Source organism: Diadema antillarum, unplaced genomic scaffold (assembly GCF_040938485.1).
Source record: "Diadema antillarum isolate AM-2024a unplaced genomic scaffold, OU_Dant_1.0 seq00000266_RagTag, whole genome shotgun sequence".
In the NCBI taxonomy this organism is placed as follows: Eukaryota; Metazoa; Echinodermata; class Echinoidea; order Diadematoida; family Diadematidae; genus Diadema; species Diadema antillarum.
In genome coordinates, this window is record NW_027271303.1 from 855,197 (window position 1) to 874,956 (window position 19,760).

The following is a 19,760-nucleotide window of genomic DNA, read 5'->3' on the forward strand; positions in this document are numbered from 1 at the left end:
GCACCGGCCCGTGCATGTTAGTAAAAAATTAATGCACGCACACGTGACTCATTTCAGCGATTCCAATTGGCTACATTCTTGAACCCATTTCATAATTTCTGCTAGGGCGAGGCGCGCCGTGCAGCTGAGGGTTTATGACGTAGAAAAGGCTTCTATATTGGGAAATCGGGCGACTTTCAGCACACAATGCTATAAGTACGTATGGGTGGAATTCACTGATACCTGTATCTCTATGGAAACGTAACTGGTTGTTATTTGAGATTCATTGAAATACAAACGACATCAGAGTAACTGTTTAATACCACTGATTTATGTTTGCAGACATTAAAAGAAATATACACATACCCTGATTTGTTTAAAGGGCCAAATCTCTCTTCTCTTTATCCGCATTCACACGAATAAAACAGCGAGATGACGATCGCGCTCGAAATCTTGGGATTTTTTGCAACTTAGGCGTTCTTTTTCGGACAGTTCGAAAGCCCGCTAATTGCCGATCGATAAATCGATGAATATATTGTTCTTGAGCATCATAAGGGTGTGGTGTGGGGGCCATCCCAAGAGACCGACACCCATAAGCCATGCGGTCAACGAGACCGACATCAAAAATAGGTCCATGAGTCATAGAGAACTATTTTTCTCATTTTGTATACTTAACTATGCTTAACATTGATTGCACCGATTCAAATTTTCACATTGGTTGTTTTTATCCATAAGTCACATTTTAGAACTACATTTTGATGCACTAAAGCCGGGTTTTTTGCTTCGTCTGCAAAAGGTAAGTAATGCCTTTAACGCCATTTGAGTCGCCCGGATGCGTTTACGAATTCAGAATTTCCCAGTCATGTACATGGACTTTGTCCACATTTCATATCTTTGGGGCCCCAGTGCTAGCTGACTCCGATCTGTACACTCACATGACTCATGTTTACTGATACATTGTACTATATGTGTCTCGAATCACTTCAGGCTTTCAATAGGCTTTCGTGTGTGCTCGAGGGTGGCTGATGGTTTGACGCAACAACATGGCCAGTGCCGATGGAAAGACCTTGCTGACTCTCGAAGACTATCGGCTTCGTGCCAAGGAAGTTTTATCCTCCGAAGCTTGGGCTTTTTATGACGATGCGACTGGACGCAAAGTTACCTATCGGGCCAGCTCGATAGCCTATGACCAGTGAGTGTTTAAAGAGTAGTGTTAATCACATACAATGTACTCGAATTAGACTTATTGTAACCTCGAGTGCGATCATTTTTTGTTTTGTTTTGTAGATACGTTTGACAAAAGGCAGTGAGTTGTGGCTGTTGTATCACTTAAATTCTAGCTGTGCTCAACTTTAACAGAAAATATTTAAGGAGAGAGTTCCACCGAACAAACTGAACACACATACTCAACCACAAAACACTGGGTAACAGTACTGAACATTATTAGTTTGTACAAAATAGCAACAGGATTCCAAGAGTTGTTTCCCCGCATGCGTCTAAATACATCACCCAATTACCATCAGGTGATCTTGTATAGAAAACGAAAATTAGGGTGATTTTAGGTATTCAGAAGTTCGTTAATCCGAAAATGCGAAGACCATAAGTGCGATCTAATACGAACTTTCGAAATTACAAACCTCATTCGCTTTCGGATCAACGAAAGTGTATGTTTTGTGTATATACAGGCGCCATTGTAAGGCAGTTATCGAACTGAATGTGCCTACTCTGTATTTTTAAAGAAAACATCCTTATGGCAGACATAAGCCGAAGTGTTTGAATCCGAATGTCGATTAGCCCCGTAATCTTTCTTATAATCTTAGTCTATCCACCTAGCTCGTGCCCCTTTCTTTCTCCACCAGCTATGTGCTCCGACCTCGCATTCTTCGTGACGTCACAAAGCGTTCTCTTTCCACCACTATCCTTGGTCAGCCGATCAGCATGCCCATCTGTGTCGCACCTTCAGCAAACCATCGCTACGCACATCCAGAAGCTGAGGTGGCTACAGCGAGAGGTATAGGGCCTACTATTTTGTCAAAATAGTTGGGTCGTCCATTTTGATTATTCTTATTCACTTGTGCGTAAAATTGTTTGTTACCTTGAAGTACTTATCGATGTCATTACAAAAATTGAATGATCAATTACGGAACGACTTCGTCATTAGCGTTCATCATTAATAAATGAATGTTTACGAATGTCATGCATGACTGAGCACATGAACTTTAAAGATAAGAATGACAAATTTAACCTTTTCCAACTTTGATCGTTATCGTGAATGAACAATGAATGTCTCACGGAATGGATGAGATCTGTCAATGGAAAAGGACGAATTTAACAGGTCAACCTGCACGGCTGCAGGTTTGTGTGTAGAGTTTCTTCTAACATTTTACGTTCCATAATCTTCAACAGTGTTCAATATGGTCACGTTGTCAATAATTAGGTTATTCCTACAAAGGCTAAGCCGTTATCCAGTTTTCTCTGTTCGTATTCAAGACATGGTTTGTTGCTGCGAGACAAATGTTGAACATGAACAGAGAAAAATGAAATGTGTGGAGTGACCACGAAGTTATTAGACAGGTGTCATTTCAAACGTTATGTGCCATAATTTTTTAACGTTAAAGGAAACACTTAACACAAGCCTGCATTCGTGCAGGCTGGCCTAATTATTTGACCACTATGATTGAAAGATCTCATACACTCACTGAAACATTCATTGTTCTATTGTGATGGCACTCAAACTTGTAAAAGGGCATTTTGTCAGTGTTGTTTTAACATTTCATGCGCTCAGTCATGCATGACACTCGTCAATATAACATAGGTACCAATGAAGAGAAGAAGAGTTCTTCTTTCCTTACAACCAGTATTGTGTTCTCCATAGCTGACAATTATGAAACAGAAGCACCCAAATTTGGATTACCCCTTTTTTGATACGCACTTTTTTTTAAATACAAAACATACACAGTGACTGTTTATGTAGCGTATGGCGTCTTTGTGTATGGCGTCCTTCAGTAGTGACCAAAATCCTATCTGGGACAGTGTACAAAACCAGAATAGACCAGTTTAACCAGTTCTATGCACAAACATTTAGGCCGAAAATATATCCTGACAACTAGGTGGCTTGTCAAAGGCTTATTTGACGGTTGCCTGACATAAAAAAACAAATCCATGTATTTAAAAGGAGAACTCGGGATGATTCGAATTTTAAGGGATCGTACAATGTTGGTTGAGACCTAACTTCAGATTTCTAACATTTTGTGGTGAGATAATGAGAAACCTCTCATGAAATATGAAAGTACTGTAATTCTAAGAGAAATTCACTGCTTGTTTGATGAAAATTGGTCTTGAAATAGCTGAGATATCCAAAACAGAGCGATCCTAATACAACGTGGGACCCACCTTTTATTGCGATCGCTTTGTTTTACTTTGTTTTTGGATGTCTCAGGCATTTCAAACCCGATTTTCATCAAATAAACTTTGAAATCCTTTTAGAATGATACATTCTGTATTAGGTTAGTAAGTGGTTTCTTGGTAGATCGCAAAAAGTTGAAAGCCCAGACCTCATCTCCAGCAATACTACATTATGATTAAAACCTTTAACTTTTGCGTGTGAACATCTATCTGTCTATAGAGTGTTTGTACTGGGTACAGAGTTACAGAATTTGCATAATAATGTCAAAAATTACAGCTTTTCACAGTGAATAGGGATGATGACATATCAGCTTCACATAAGAATGCAAGATTGGGTACTCATGGAAGCATAACAAAAGAAGAGAGCACGCATACATTCTACATAATTGCCACTTGGTCTGATACTGGATGGTCTACTTCCCACTTCATGTAACAACACTACGAGTAACTGTTTGGTCTACTATCGATCTTGTCTCATGCCCCTTTGCTCCAATTCCCACTTGTCTAATTCCCAGTTTGGCTTATCATTGTTTCGTCTGATAACCAGATGGTCTAATTGCAATTTTGTGTCATTTTTTTTTTTGATTTTGTGTAATAAACTGCTGATATTAGACGAAATGGGCATAGCTCATCTGGAAGTACACTGCAGGCCGACTGGTAATGAGGCTAATCGTCAACTGGACTGAATTGTCATTAGACGAACTGGGAAACGGGATAAGACCGTTTGAGTTGAGGCAAAATGGCTATTAGACGAAGTGGGAGTATAGACTAAGTGATACATCACCCTTTCTACATAGGTGAAGATGTTAAACAAGTGGTATTGTAACGGAATTACATATATAGCTTCATTACTGGAATATTTGAGTCTCCTATTCCATCATCCTTATGCTCATGGAGTATTATTAAATTCCTTTTTTTTCAGAGTATTTGTTTAAACGCTCAAGGACCACAATAATTTCTACATATCCATACACGGTACTGTCGATTTAAATACTACGTCTGAAGTGATGAGAAATTATATATATCGGGTATGTCCATAGATGGAATACTAGTAGTTTGTATACTGAAGGTCCATTCAATAGGGGAAAATGATCATGTATATTAATAGATACGCTGGTACACTAGCCTATAAGCCAGTTCACAGCACTCTGTTAGTAGGCAGTAGGCCCTATATAAATACCGGCGTGCAATGATCTCTCGAGCCACAGACTTTGCAGGACATAGATTTTTTATTTTTTATTTTTTAGAAGAGCAGTTGAAACAAGCCAATCGGATAGTAGCAGTTTACATGTAACTGCTGCATAGCTTGTCTTATGTCTTTATTTGAAATGCCTACGTATTTACCTGTACATCCAAATAGACACATAGACTATTTTTTAAAGGGGGGGGGGGGAGGGAGTTTGTGTTTCTGGCACCCTTCACTTCGGGGTTTCATCAGCTAATCTGGTACAACTTCCCGGGTTAATCAAGAGCAAAAACAAATCAAATAAAAAAAAAGAATTAACAAAATAATTTTGGGTGCCACTTCCGGGGTTAAAAAAAAGAAATGGGTGCCCCAAGTGGTTAGATCCCATATATTCCTATGTATCCTCCAAAGTTGCGCCGATTGGATCTGGGGGATCTGATATACCGGCCATAAGTCCGGCGGAACTTATCGACTGGCCGGAACGGATCGCCTGTGACACCGGCCCTGAAGCACTTGGTTCATATACATGAATACAGTCAACTAAGTTTTCACTAAGCCCTATCCATTTCATCAAATATTTCAGTTACAATTAGATTTCAAGAGCGTTAAGTTTGCATGACCTTTATCCGTACATGATAAGATTGTATATAACTGAGAAGTGCGACCTTTCGAGAAATAAAAGAGTAATTGTAGACCACTCGTTTTTGTATTCTTTCCTTTCTGATGCCTATCTTTAGTTTATTATTCCTTCCTGTTCCGTTAGTGTTTTCTTTCTTGTCACTGATATAGTCTGCCTTTTTTTCTCTGTATGTTTCGTCTGACGTCATGATGTCAAGATTTACATACATGCTGTCCTAGATTGATCTTGAGATGCTCTTATCTTCTATGAGTAATTTACAAAATTTACAAGCTATGCTCGTCTTGTGGATTTCTCTTTTTCCATATACAGTTTTAAAAGAAATGAAATTAGCGTTGCTTTACTTGTTCGTTTATCGAAATATAAGATGAAATTACTATGACTGTTATGTATTTCTTAGTAGTTCTTGTCGTTGTTTTTTTTTTTCGTGGGGGGGGGGGGGGCGTCTGATACAAGTAGGTGCAATTTTCCCCACCCTGCCCCACCACTCTTTTCGAGGACCATGTAGATTAAAGGGGGTTTAATGGGTTACGTTGTTGTTGTTCTTTTTGGGGGGTGGGGCGGTTGAGGGGTGGGGGGTATGTTAGTATATGTGTGCATGAGAAAAAAGCACAGACACAAACACACCTCTTTGACGTACGAATTCATCATTCAATATGTCTCTTAAGGCCCCGTCACACTACAGCGTATAAATCAGCGAATGCCAAGCGGATGGGCAAAATTTGGCAAAGTCCAGATACGCTCAAATCTGCTCGAATTCGCAAGCAAAATGTGGTTTTCGAACGTTCGCCTAATGAATGATGAGCATATGCTCACCGTGTTACGAGCGGATAAAGTAACGAATGAAAGCGAATGCGCACAGTCCATCCAACGGATGCTGAGCGGACAAAGCGAATGAGCATCGAATGCCCAGCATATGCAGAGCGATACTGCGGCGATCACATGACGGATCTCGGCTGATGCACACTTCACCGAATCATTTTGAGCAGTGACAGTATCAGACTATCAAGTAATGTTGTGACTGTGAAAATGGCCCCAAAAAGAAGGAAGCAGAAGTCACCACCAAGTACTCCTGATGTCACTACCCTCGACAGTCCTCAAGATTCCCTTATTAAAGTGCACTTCCTTCTGATGATCACGTTGATGTCGATGTTGGTAGTCCAACATCCTCCATTGTGTCTGGTGCCTCCAACTGGAGTCGAACTTTCACAATTCCTAATTTCCATGCAGAGATTCCCATTTACTACAGGTTGACTTTTATAGCAGCGGTTTACAATAATGTTCTCGATATAAGCACTGCAAGTGCGGTTATTATCTACCATGTATTACTTCATGCCAAAATACGTAAATGTATAATGAAATGTCCTGTAGGGGGCTGTGGTATAGTGGATAAGACTCCCGACTCCCGAACCGAGGACACGTGTTCGAATACCACCCAGTGCTTACATCCTTGGGCAAGATTTTTTACCCACGATATCCTTCTCGACAAAGGTGTATTAATGATGGGCACCTGGCCACGCTAGCAATGGCTAGGGTAATAATAACAGCAGGGCCCTCTTTTAGAGCAGTGGCAACACTGAAGACACTACCCTGGGTAAATAAGATCTTTTGCTTATTATCATTATTATTATTATCATTATTACTATTATGTGTGCTATGAATATTATATATATATATATATATATATATATATGTATATATATATATATATATATATGTATATATGTATATGTATATGTATATATATATATATATATATATATATATATATATATTCCTACTACCTTTAATTAACGTGTGTTGCTGTGCAGATTTCCTGGGCGAATTTGGACGAACGGCGGACGAATAAGAAACGAACGCAGAGCGACCAAAACTTTCGATCAGCGGATGCTAAGCGAACACAGAGCGGATTGTTATCCCGTTCGTCATCCGCTCAAGATTTTGGACATGTCCAAAATCAAAATTTGGCTCCGGCGGAACTCTGCGAATCTCTGCGAACAGCTAGCGGATACAGCGAACGTCAAGCGGGTCAAGAACGACGAGCAACGGATGTGAGCGTATCTCCAAATTTTCGGATCCGCTGGGCATTCGTTGGCTCGATCCGCTCTAGTGTGACGGGGGCTTTATACAGACAGTAAATGAAAGTATTTAGAGGTCTTTATTAGAGGTCTTTATAGATGCCCCCCCCCCCCCCAAGCTTTGGAACGATCTCCCAGTGATAATCCGTGATTCTCCTTCTGTTGACACCTTCAAAATCAGACTCAAAACATATCTATTCAATGGACTGTAGTTCGATTCACTGATTCCATGTCATCCAATTTATTTCGTTTAATTACTTATTATAATGTTATGCAATGTAATGTAATATAATGTAATTCAATGTAATATTATGTAACGTAATGTTATATAATTTATTATGCTTTTCATAATCCTTATACATGTATTAATTTAAGATTTAAATGTTAAGCGCTTAGAAACTACTGTAATAAGCGCTATATAAATGTACATTATTATTATTATTATTATTTAAGGTGTTTTTTAATCAGCATCTCTCTACTTGTATGATAAGTTATATGAATTATGTTATACGTACCTTTGTCCTTTCTTGTTACTTTCTGTGCATTATATTTACAATACACTGAAATTTATGATCTATGTCTGAATTGTTTCTACCGACCAAGTATAGTGACGAGCTATCTCATCCACGTATAGGATGGTTACATTCATGGCATTTCAATAACTATAATATACAGTCTAAATGCATTACGTACAATGCTTCACGTACATTTTTTTTTCTTTCTTTCTGGTCGTCAATATCTACCTTTGTTAAATAAAACAATTAGTTCGCGTAAAATGGGAATTGTTGTAAGTTGGTCTATTTGTAAAAATGTATGGTAACTTTAAACCTCTGTTGTTGTTGTTTTTGTTTTTGTTGTTGTTACTCATAATCTGAGTTAATGTGTCTAAAATACTTTGTACCTGCCAGAAAGGGGATATTTAAAGTGACATATTCACTAGTGATCCTACGAAAGTAATTATAGGATTCTACATTGGAAACATAATTATGAAATTGTGATTGACATACGGTACCGCGCAAAGCCAGTAGTTAGTCTCATTATTGTTATAAAGGCCCAGGTCGGATGTGTGATGAGTTGAATACTTCTCTCTGCTCTTCCGATATGTTTGCTAACTCGAAGTCCGGTCTAATGTAATGACTCTATCATTAATCGAGCATCCACTTATCTCCCAGACGTTTGTTTAGAACCTACGTTCTCCCTCCCCCTCAGGAAGTACAGATCAGCTGTTACATATTGTCAAATGGAGCTATACTTAAAACTCTTATTTAGTATTTCCACGTTTTTTATGGATTACACGGCGTGACAGCACGTCACAGAGTGAACTACTAATTATGGATATGCAAAGAAAGGAACAGAAATTTAAAAAAATGTGATGCACCTTGGACTGTGTGCGTCAGGTGAGCCATCAATATTTGCTTCGTAAGCACTTTTGAAACATACGATGTTGTAAAGTTGCTCACAGCTCACAGCTCCTGTGCACATTGTTACAAAAAATTACCTTCCTTGTTTTTTCCTCAGTTGGCAGGCGTCCAGTTCATTGTTTTGTAAGGAATGTTGAATGCATTGACGACCTGTTATTGCAAAATATCAGACTTGCTGTCAGGTCGATGTATGTTATAGATAGCGCCATTTTAAGATCATATAAATGACATTGTCGTTACCCCCAGAATTGGCAGATATCAAGAGGAACATAGGACATGATACTTACTGTACTCGACTACAGTTTGTTATGCCGAAGGTCCGTTAATCCGAAAATGAAGTAAGGGTAGTTATTACAAAAGGTTCGTTAATCCGAAAATGAAATAAGGTTCGTGATTCCGAGGGTCCGTTACTCGGAAAGGGAAATGAGGTTTGTAAATTCGAAGGTTCATTAGTACGCACGTTTATTTTCTTTTTGGATCAATCATTTTATCGATGGTAAACACGCATGTATACATTCACTGTAATAAAGGCTTATGGAGCGCTAAGACTGTCGCGCTGCATTGTTGTTGCTGTTGATAGAGTTCTCCTGACTAAATACTGCTGTTGAACGGCCTTCTATTCCGTTGATTCCACAGGAGCTGCAGATGCTGACACCCTGTTCGTCCTCTCGTCTTTCTCCAACGCCAGCATCGCTGAAGTCGGTCGGAGTTCCGGTTCCGGGTTGAAATGGATGCAGCTGTACCTGATGAAGAACCAGGAACACACCTTGCACATAGTGAGAGAGGCGGAGAAGGCTGGTTTCCAAGCCCTTGTCTTGACCGTGGATCTACCTGTGATCTCATGCTACTCGTTCCTTGCTGCAGAAGATAACGCGACTTCCAGATATTACAATGATCCATCGCTCAGGTAGATTGTCTCTGCTCATCTTTTAATGTATTCATTATGTGACGTTCCTTCTATTATTTTCCTTTCGTAACATAACCGGAAGGGAAAATGGAAACTTTTCCTTTTAATTTTTGGATTCTTAAACCGAAAGAAGGAAGACTGCTTACATAAAGGCGATGTGTAAATGCACAAAGGCGATGTGTAAATGCCTTGATTAAGGATGCTAAGTTACAATATCATTCAAAAAAGGTTACGGATTGTGGGAAAGATACAAAGAAGTTGTACAAAGTTTCTAATGCTTTACTTTACAGAAAACAACGATCTCCTTTACCAGAACACCTCACTCATGGTGATCAAGTTGAGTTAGCAAATTGTTTTAATCAATATTTCGTTGACAAAATTGTGGCAATCCAACAGAGTTTCCCAACTCGATGTGAACAGCCAAAATACATTGTATGTGAAGTCAAGTCAGAATTGAGTGAGTTTCAGTCTGTCACTGTTAATGAGATAGAAAAGCTTATTGAGAACTCACTTAACAAATCATGTGAACTTGATCCAATCCCAACAGATTTGGTTAAGAAGTGTGGCAGAGTTTTAGCACCTGTTATCGCAAGAATCATAAATGCTAGCCTGAGATTAGGTGTATTATAGTTCCACAGGTGTGTAAAAAAGCAGTTATTCATCCAACTTTGAAAAAAGCAGGCTTAGATCAGGAGTGTCTAAAAAAAATTACCGCCCAATTTCAAATTTACCTTATTTGAGTAAATTGCTGGAGAAGGTTGTTTTCTCACAACTGACAATATATCTGCAAGATAATGAATTGTTTGATTCATTTCAATCTTCGTACAAACCTGGTCATAGTGTAGAAACACTGTTAGTCAACTTAACAGATATTGTGTTCAGAGAATTAGATAGTGGTAACATCACTGCTCTTATCATGCTTGATATGAGCTCAGCTTTTGACACAGTCGATCATGCTATTCTGATTCAAAGATTGAGATATTTGGGCATCAAAGGAACTGTTCTTGATTGGTCCTACTTATGTGATCGACCTCATTATGTCAGAATTGGTGATTCTACCTCTTGCAAACTATGACAAAGTTTGGTGTACCTCAAGGTTCTGTTGGAAGCCCGCTGCTTTTTTCTCTGTATATGCAACCAATTAGTGAAGTATTTCGCAAGCATTGTATTAGTTGTCATTGTTATGCGGATGATATACAACTTTATTTGTCTTTTAAACCCACTGTGTCTTCATTGTCATCCGCCATTGCAAAACTCGAAGCATGTTTGCAAGACCTGAAAATCTGGCTTACATCCAATGGCCTTAAACTAAATGATGATAAATCTGAATTTCTTGGGCTCAAAGCATATGTTAAGCAAAGTTGATTATCAATCATGTCATGTCAACATCGGTAGCACTTGCATTACTCCGTCGGAAAACAGCCCGTAATTTAGGTGTCATTATTTGATCAGGAAATGTCATTTCGAAGTCATGTAACTCATAGGAATGTTCGATATCAGTTGCGTAACTTAAGTTTCATAAGGAAATATTTGTCTAAATCTGCAGCTGCAATACTTATTCATGCTTTGACTTCTTCTCGGTTGGATTTTTCGAATTCATCGTTGTGTAATCTTCCAAAAAAAATGTCACAAAACTTCAACGGTTGCAAAATTCTGCTGCTCGATTGTTAACTTATGCTAATAAAGTTTGATTCCATATCACCAGTTCTCCGTTCCTTACATTGGTTACCTGTAGAAAAAATGATTATTTTCAAGATTCTGTTATTAGTACATCATTCAGTTCATTCTTTTTTCCCCTGTATACATAAGTAATTCTGTTCAAAAATACAATCCGACACGAAGGCTACGTTCATCATCAGATACATTCTTACTCCAAACACCCAGAGTAAAACATGGGTATGGTGATCGTGCTTTTTCCGTTATGGGACCAAAATTATGGAATCAGTTACCTCTTCAGTTAAGGGAACTGTCAGCTACAGAGTCATTCAAATCCAAACTTAAAACTTATCTGTTCCTTTCATACTGAGGACTGTAATTGCTGCTTGTCATTAATGTTGGATCAATATTGTATTTTTAATTGGTATTTGTTGTATTCTTTATTTGGTATATACATGTATCTGTTTTTGTTTACCATTTTCTTCTTTGTTGAAATGTTTGAATATGTATATGCATGTAAATATATGATATCTTTTCATTTTTGAAGCGCCGTGAGCACTGAAAAGTGGACCTGTGCGCTATACAAGTAGCCACTATTATTATTATCATCATTATTATTATTATTATTATTATTATTATTATTATTATTATTATCATTATTATTATTATTATTATTATAAGGCGACGGAGAAGAAAAAGGAGAGGAAGGAAGATAATATATGTCACAAAGTCGTAGAAGGTAATATTCACTTTATACGTGCGGCCATGTGCTCCGTTGAGACCTACTCTAAATGATTGCAACTGTCATGAACACAGAATGCCACTTGTAGTCAAGAAGAACCGAATGCTTGATTGTAACCACTAAATATCCCGACAGCTTTATGTCATATCAGAGCGATATTTCACGTTTTGTAAAGGGGCCCTTTCAAGGCGGCTTTCTCTTTATTTGTTCTGTAGACCAATCAATCTTGCCATTGACCTGCCGGAAGTGCACGAGGCGATTCGTTCCGGGGACACAAATATTCATCGTTATCTGGGTACTCAATGGCAACGGCCCATGACCTGGGCTGACGTCAGGTGGTTAAAATCCATGACGTCACTGCCCATCGTATTAAAAGGAATTCTTACCGGTGAGTATCCCATGATTCCCTAACATTATAAAAATCGTCGTATCACACTTCAGAAAACACGTACGGAAACGGATTGCAATGGTGAAGCAAAACGTTTTGAGGAACCATATGTAACAATCATTGATTTCCTTCTCCCATCGAAGCTGCGCTCCGCAGATCACAAAATCGTGCCAGACGAGCCTGCGCCATTGTGTACATCGTTATGTAATCTCTCATGTTACCTAATGGGGGAAGATATCGACCCATATTATTGGTGCTTTGTCTATAGGGTGACAAGGCATGGTCAGCGAACAGTATAAATCGGGACAACATGATTTACGAATGAATAAGACTTTAATAAAATATAGCAGTCTAAGGTGGGGGCATTTCAGCAAGTGTTTTGCAGTGATATTCACTGACAAATTCGCTCTCAGCCAATTAGATGGTAGGATTTCAGTAACTTAAAACAGTTGTCAGTGACTGACTATAATTATTATATACATTCATGAAACACTGCGCTGGTTTCTTGGTTTGTCATGCAATGACAAATGAAACTATTCAACTACCTCCGACCTGCTCCCTATAGATTAGGATATGATATGAGTGCAAAAAAAAAAAATCTAGGCCTACTGAGTCCTTGCGTTTATAATGAAATAGAAATGTTATGATATGACCTATACAAATAGAACGCTGTCAATAAAAAAAAAAGGAGGGAGGAGCTTTCTTATAACGTAGAAGAAGATGTACTAAGTATTAAAAATACATGAATATGAAATGCAGAGAAGGCCATTCCATCATTCCTGTGCTTGCTTCCTGTTTTTCCAAGCCCTAGCGACTCCTGCATTATTTTCAGTATAAAAGATGGCATCATCTGATGGTTAAAACAGATGTTGTTAAACGTGACTTTTACTTCTGACATTTTTTTTTCTTTAAGGGTAGACAACGTGAGATCAAGAAGATACTGTAGGCGAGCCTATATAGTACCGCATGGTTGTAGAACACAGAATACTTATTCCCGTGGTATAAAGATGTTTGTAAGTTGCTGCACTCGCATTTACCACAAAGCGACTTCACAATTATTCCAGACCTCCCAACCATGCTGAATGTGAAAGAAAGATTCTGAATTTTAACTATTCCTAGCTTTCGTTTCAACAGGAGATTCCTATTTTTTTCTGGATAATGTTACTACACACTCCTGTGGGAATTGCTCTTTCTTTTCTACTTTTGAGCTAAATCATCCCTATTTTTCGGACAGAAATGTTTGGAGGTCTGTTTGTTCTGTCTTGTTGCTTTTCATAGTGACGGCGTATTTTGTTGTGAAGCTGCGATTTGCTGTAGATGCAGTACTTTTATGAAACTGAAGTGGTCTCATATTCCACACTCTGCATATTCGTTCCAGGCGAGGCGGCTAGAGAGGCGTCCGACGCCGGGGTCGCAGGGGTCATTGTATCAGCTCATGGTGGTAGAGCACTGGATGGTGTTCCAGCTCCGGTAGGCTGAGAAAGAAGCTCTTTTCTGCTTTACACTATAGTGTCTTTCTTGAGTGGTTTACTATAGCGTATTCAGTTAACCTTCATGTTTTCCATGACGACCTGGTAATGTGTTATGCAATGAACGTGATCCTGTTTAATAAACTGTAATATCTGGAATCCATATAGCATGCATTAGATGTAACTACATCGAGTTTTAGAGTTAGATACGTTACCTACCTGAGGAACATCTTTTTTTTTTCTCTCTCTCTCTTTCTTAGATTGAGATATTCATAAAATGTCGATAGATTGGTATACCAATATCATTATTCAACGTTCTCCATTCTCTGTACGGTTAAGTTTCGAGTTCCAAGCTACATAGAATCACCTGATCATCTAATTCATTGGGCAATAGAATGTCGATTTCCCTATCATGAATCGACAAAGAGTATAGGCCCTACGATAATTCGTATCGAAAAAAATACCGTTATGCAATTTCTTGCCGCCTATATGGCTCTGGTGCTTCCAGTGAAGATGATGATGATAATGATGATGATGATAATAATAATAATAATAATAATAATAATAATAATAATAATGATACATAAGATGCAATCTTTCCTTTCTCCTACTCTTATCCCCCCCCCCTTTTCGTCATAGTCTTCTTCTCCTCCTCTTCGCAATGATCTATGATGATTTTGGTGGAAGTGTCTGCAACATGCACACGGATGATCATGAGTTTTTATCCGATATCATAAACATAACGGTCGAATGGTTGTCCTTTTCCGCTCTTATTATTTCTGAGTCAGTATACTCTTGTTAACCTTCTAGCAGGAAAAGTCAACAGCGTTTTGGAATTCTGGACTTCAGAGAGGTGTATAGGAAGTATGAACTTTGAGGTAAACATTTCGCTTTTATGTTGCTGTTCTTTTTTCAGATCGATGTTCTCTCGGAAGTGGTGTCGGCGGTCAAAGGTCAAGGTTTAGAGGTGTATCTTGACGGAGGAGTGCGATGCGGTACTGATGTTCTCAAGGCTTTAGCAATGGGGGCGAGGGCCGTCTTCATCGGAAGACCAGCTATTTGGGGACTGGCCTGTGATGTAAGAACTAGTAAAAGGTCTTGCGTACTTACTGATTGAGGTAACCAGTGTGTGGTATCAAGTAGGTCAGAATTACGCTCCTTTTAGACTCTCTACGAAAACGCTGATACATCATGCTATATATCTTTTTGTATTACTCTGATTATATATTATTATTATATCAGTCAATTAAGCATATTGTGCTAACTAAACCCCCATCAGCAGATGTACTTACATCTCTTTTATCAAAGTCAAACACTCATGAAGTTATCGAGCATTTTCTATGACAAGTCAAACCTTTTGGAATAGTGTCCCCAAGACTTCCTTCTTCCTTCTGCAACGCGGTAATGAATAAATAGTGTTGTCTGAAGCGCTATGTCTTGTATGGTGAGAAGAATTCGCATAAGAGTTGAATACCGTGATTCGGACATTGATGGGCGTGGTCCAAGCCATGGTCTGAGTCCAGCAAGATAAGGTGACAGGGACACTGCGAGATTGATGAAGAACTAAAATATATGTACGTGGTTGGCGACTCTGGACATAGTGCTTTGTCTCAAATGCTCGACGGCTTTTGCACGCTGGTTTGCATTGGCGCATATTAGCGATCGTCATGCAGTGGCGGATCCAACGGGGGACGCACGGGAGGCGCCGCCACACCCCCCCCCCCTTTGATTTTGTTTGTGTTCTTTTGAATAAAAGAAATAAAAGAGAAAACAATTAAAGAGGAGGGTATAGATCTAAAAAATATATCCCTACCGTGGGAAGGACAACTCCCTTGTATTTGTTTTCAGGCGATTGTGTCAACAAAATTATTGTTAAGCGGTATTTTTTGTTGTTGCTTGTCAGCTGATTAAACGCGGAAGAAGCACCAAAAATATAAACTACTTTGCGCCACCCCGCCCCCTTTACAGAATTTCTAGATACGCCCATGTCGTGTGATGAGCAGTCGACTAATTGGGGAGTGAGAATCTTCTATATGATGGAGAATACCAACAATCCCACAAATCATTACCCTCATTTTCTTTGTAGGGTGCGTCGGGAGTAACGAAAGTGCTGTCCATCCTTCGCAACGAATTCGACTCCTGTCTTGGACTAGCTGGTGAGTCGGCAGGAAAACAAACTCATATCTTTTTTTGTTTCTGTACTGTATGTCCCCCCCCCCCCTCCCAAAAAAAAATACAACCGGACCCTCCGCAATGATAACTTTAAAAATTGTGAATCAATCCAAATGCAATTTCAGAGTATGGAACTATAACTTATTACCCACATCTTTCAGAAAACATTATGCGATTTGCTTCAGGGGTCAAAGAGAAATGAGGGGTTTTGTATAGAATGTCAGGAATCCCTTCCCTCCAAGTTTTGTCCGTTTTGTTCACACATTCCAGGTTTGCTTTTCGCTCTTTTTATTGAGTCATTTATGTCAAGGCTATTCCTGAATTAATGAATCATTATGTATCATGTGCATTTTTGCGCATTCCTACAGTTACGTAACTGTGTTGCTCGGGTGACAAGGAGTCTTGTAAGCGCAATACAGGTGGCTACTTTGTATTTCGCTATGCTCTCGTATAACATTATTTATTTCTTTCTCTTGCTCTTTTTGCTCTCTTTTCTTTTACGTCCCTTTCCTTCCTTTCATAGTTTTCGTCACTAGGTTGTTTAAGAAGACCAACACTTTCATCTATACAGGGACCTATACATTACAAGCTTTTCTTTTTAGTAGGTCCCCACATTTCATGTTTGTTAAATTGTCTTCTCTTGTATTCTTTGTTATTACGACGCTATGTTCAATCTTATGTTCAATCGATCATATGTTATTTATGTTTTGAGATGTGGAACAATAAAATCAAATCAAATCAATTAGTTTCCAAGAGCATCTAAGTGCAGACCCATGACATGCTTTACACCGATCCACATTTTATTTTCACTGCAGCCACTTAACAAAAATGAATGGGCTTTTCTCCAAAATGTAGCTAAGGTGTTATATTCTAAGACTCTAAAGTAGCAGTTGGACAGTTTAATGATACTCAGGTTATCAGTGCGAAAATTCGATTTTTATTATTTTTTTTTTTATTTTTTTTTTTTTTTATTATTATTTTTTTTTTTTGGGGGGGGGGAGATACTGTATAGTAAGACTTATATGAAATCATAGTCTATGCTTTAGTCATTATTGCTATCCTTTTACAGTGTTGTTTCTTCTAAAATCGTAACAACATTTGATGAGAGGGATTATCTTTTTGTAAATCATTTCTGATAAGAATCAGCGAAACGTTGCTTACCAGCCAAAGGATAAACGTTAAAGATAATAAAAAGTTTTGGTACCTCAAAAGCTTCCCTGAATTTCCTTGTCTTGGTTTGTGTTTCAGGTTAAAGTACGTTGTCTGTGAGAATTACTCGCCCCAAAGTGCTCTCATGTCTTAGTAATCATGCAATAATGGTTTCGTACCAGAGCCAACGCTGTACAGCGTCGATAAATATTGTACGAAACCACTGACTGCGACCAGCAGCGTGCAGCCCATTGTACGCATAGCTAACTGCGACCAGCAGCCCCATACGCATAGCGTAATGGGGCTTCGCATTGTAGCATTCAGGATCATGACAGAATTAGTATCGCGGGTAAATGTCAACTTAAAATCCAGAAATTTCTTCGATTTGAATACTTACCAATTAAGTTGAAGTATTGAAAACAGGCTTCGAACAACGTTTGGTTCTGCCAATAGTCCCTTTCTGTTCGAATTGATGACTGAATGTGACTCAGTCGAGAGGACCTTGGGAGAGCTACATTGTACATACACTGGATACCATGGCCAGCGCATGCGCACACAAACATCTTATCCGTTCATGGATTTGAAATTTGTGTGCATGTGATGTGTTCGCATGCACTGGCTGTAGTATTCAGTGTACTGTATGTAGCTCTCCTAAGGTCCTGTCGACCGAGTCACCAGTCATCAATTCGAACAGAAAGGGACTATAGGCAGAACCAAACGTTGCCCGAAGCCTGTTTTCAATACTTCAACTTAATTGGTAAGTCTTCAAATTGAAGAATTTATGGGATTTTAAGTTGACATTTACCCTGCGATACTAAATCTGTCATGATCCCGAATGCTACAATGCGAAGCCCGATTACGCTATGCGTATGGGACTGCTGGTCGCTATGCGTATGGGGCTGCTGGTCGCAGTTAATTGCATGATTACTAAGACATGAGAGCACTTTGGGGCGAGTAAGTCTCACAGTGTTAGTTATATGAAAGGTACTTTAACCTGAAACACAAACTAAGACAAGGAAATTCAAGGACACTTTTGAGGTACCAAAACTTTTTATTATCTTTAAGGTGGTGACAGTTATCATCAATTATAATGTGATTGTAATCCATATCGTTTCTTGAAAACATGTGAAATATTAAAATCCGTATCGTTTCTTGAAAACAAGGTCATGTCCAATATTTAAAATCCATTATACTTTTATAAGACCACTTTTCTGGCTTACATGAAACTGTCATACTTCGTTTTATTTGAGTTTGTCGTGTTTATCGTAGTGAACTTTCTCACTGTTTCATGGAGTTTCTCTTTCATTTAATCCGTCAAGTCAAGTCAAGTCAAGTGACCAAATTATGCTTTAAAATATTTTGGATGCAAGAATATGACATATATTAAGCTTTCTGTCAGTCAACCACAGGTTCCTAATCATTGCGCAATTCTCACTTGTCATTCTTCAATCTATGCTTTTTAAAATTCCTCTCCACGATTACCTTTAGGTATTTTCCTTTTTATCTGTCTCCCTTTTTTCTTTCTCCCTCTGTACCAGGATGTACCAGTCCACATGCTATTCCGGAATCACTGGTAATCCGCAAATCGTACTTGTAGCAGATATCCTTTGCCGAGCGCCATATATCTTAACCGGCTATCACACAAAATCTGCACCTAAGGAAGGCTTTATGACAACGTCTTCGTCCATCAAGCCCTGGGCTGGGGTCCTTAAGCTTCTTGCCATCATTAGATCTGTAGCAATGAATTCACTCCACACATGCTTTATCTTGAAGAAAGATTGGATAAAATTGGTTAAATTAATTGAATCTTCTTAAATCAAATAGATCAAAATCTTAACTAGAAAAGGTCACGCTTATATGCAGTAGCCTTACTGTATCATTCATTGTTGTATTACTGATACGTTTTGTTGTACATTGTGTAAAGGCAACGAAGAAAAAAAGATATTTTGTTAACAACTTATGTTTCTTATTACTTATGTTTGTATTTTCATATTTCTCACATATATCACAATAAAGTATATAAATGCGAAAATTTTCCAAACCATAATTTAGATGAGACTTCATCGGAATGTACAAAAGTTTGATTTGGTATAACCACAAGATCTGTATATAGTCAGGTATCCTATTACCGAACGGTATCCTATTACCGAACGCGTACTTTGTCAATGGAGCGCGTACAACAACTCGAATACGCATTCATTGCACTACGCGCTGTTATCTCACAGGGGAAGCCAGTGCCGAAAATTGCTAAACCTCAGCAAAAAAACACAACAAAATGTAATTTACCTCAAATTTACGTAATACTTGCTAAAATTTCGATGTTCGTTGTCCTGCGTTAATAAACATTGACCGAAAATACAATGTACAATTTTCCCCATACAGAGGGCGCACGTTCGGTAATACAATACGATTTGCGTCGGTGAAAAGAGACAACTTTTGTGGAAGGGTTATTTGAAATACGGATTTTTTCTAGAAGTTGGCTTGATTTTCAAGTATTTTCGTTACAGCTAAAGTCATCAGCATTTCAATTATCTATAAGGATATTTTTGGCTGAATTATTGCATAATGTTG

The 19,760-nt window shown here is 38.5% G+C and overlaps 1 protein-coding gene across 1 annotated transcript; it reads left to right on the plus strand.

The window, feature by feature from the left end:
* The first annotated feature begins 1,022 nt into the window (after positions 1 to 1,022).
* Positions 1,023 to 19,285, plus strand: LOC139729836 (2-Hydroxyacid oxidase 1-like). Its single transcript, XM_071640760.1, has 8 exons — positions 1,023 to 1,171; positions 1,839 to 1,990; positions 9,343 to 9,613; positions 12,227 to 12,399; positions 13,778 to 13,869; positions 14,785 to 14,946; positions 15,955 to 16,024; positions 18,728 to 19,285. The coding sequence occupies exons 1-8, from the start codon at positions 1,023 to 1,025 to the stop codon at positions 18,784 to 18,786; spliced, it is 1,128 nt and encodes a 375-aa protein (XP_071496861.1). The 3' UTR covers positions 18,787 to 19,285.
* The last annotated feature ends 475 nt before the right edge of the window (positions 19,286 to 19,760 follow it).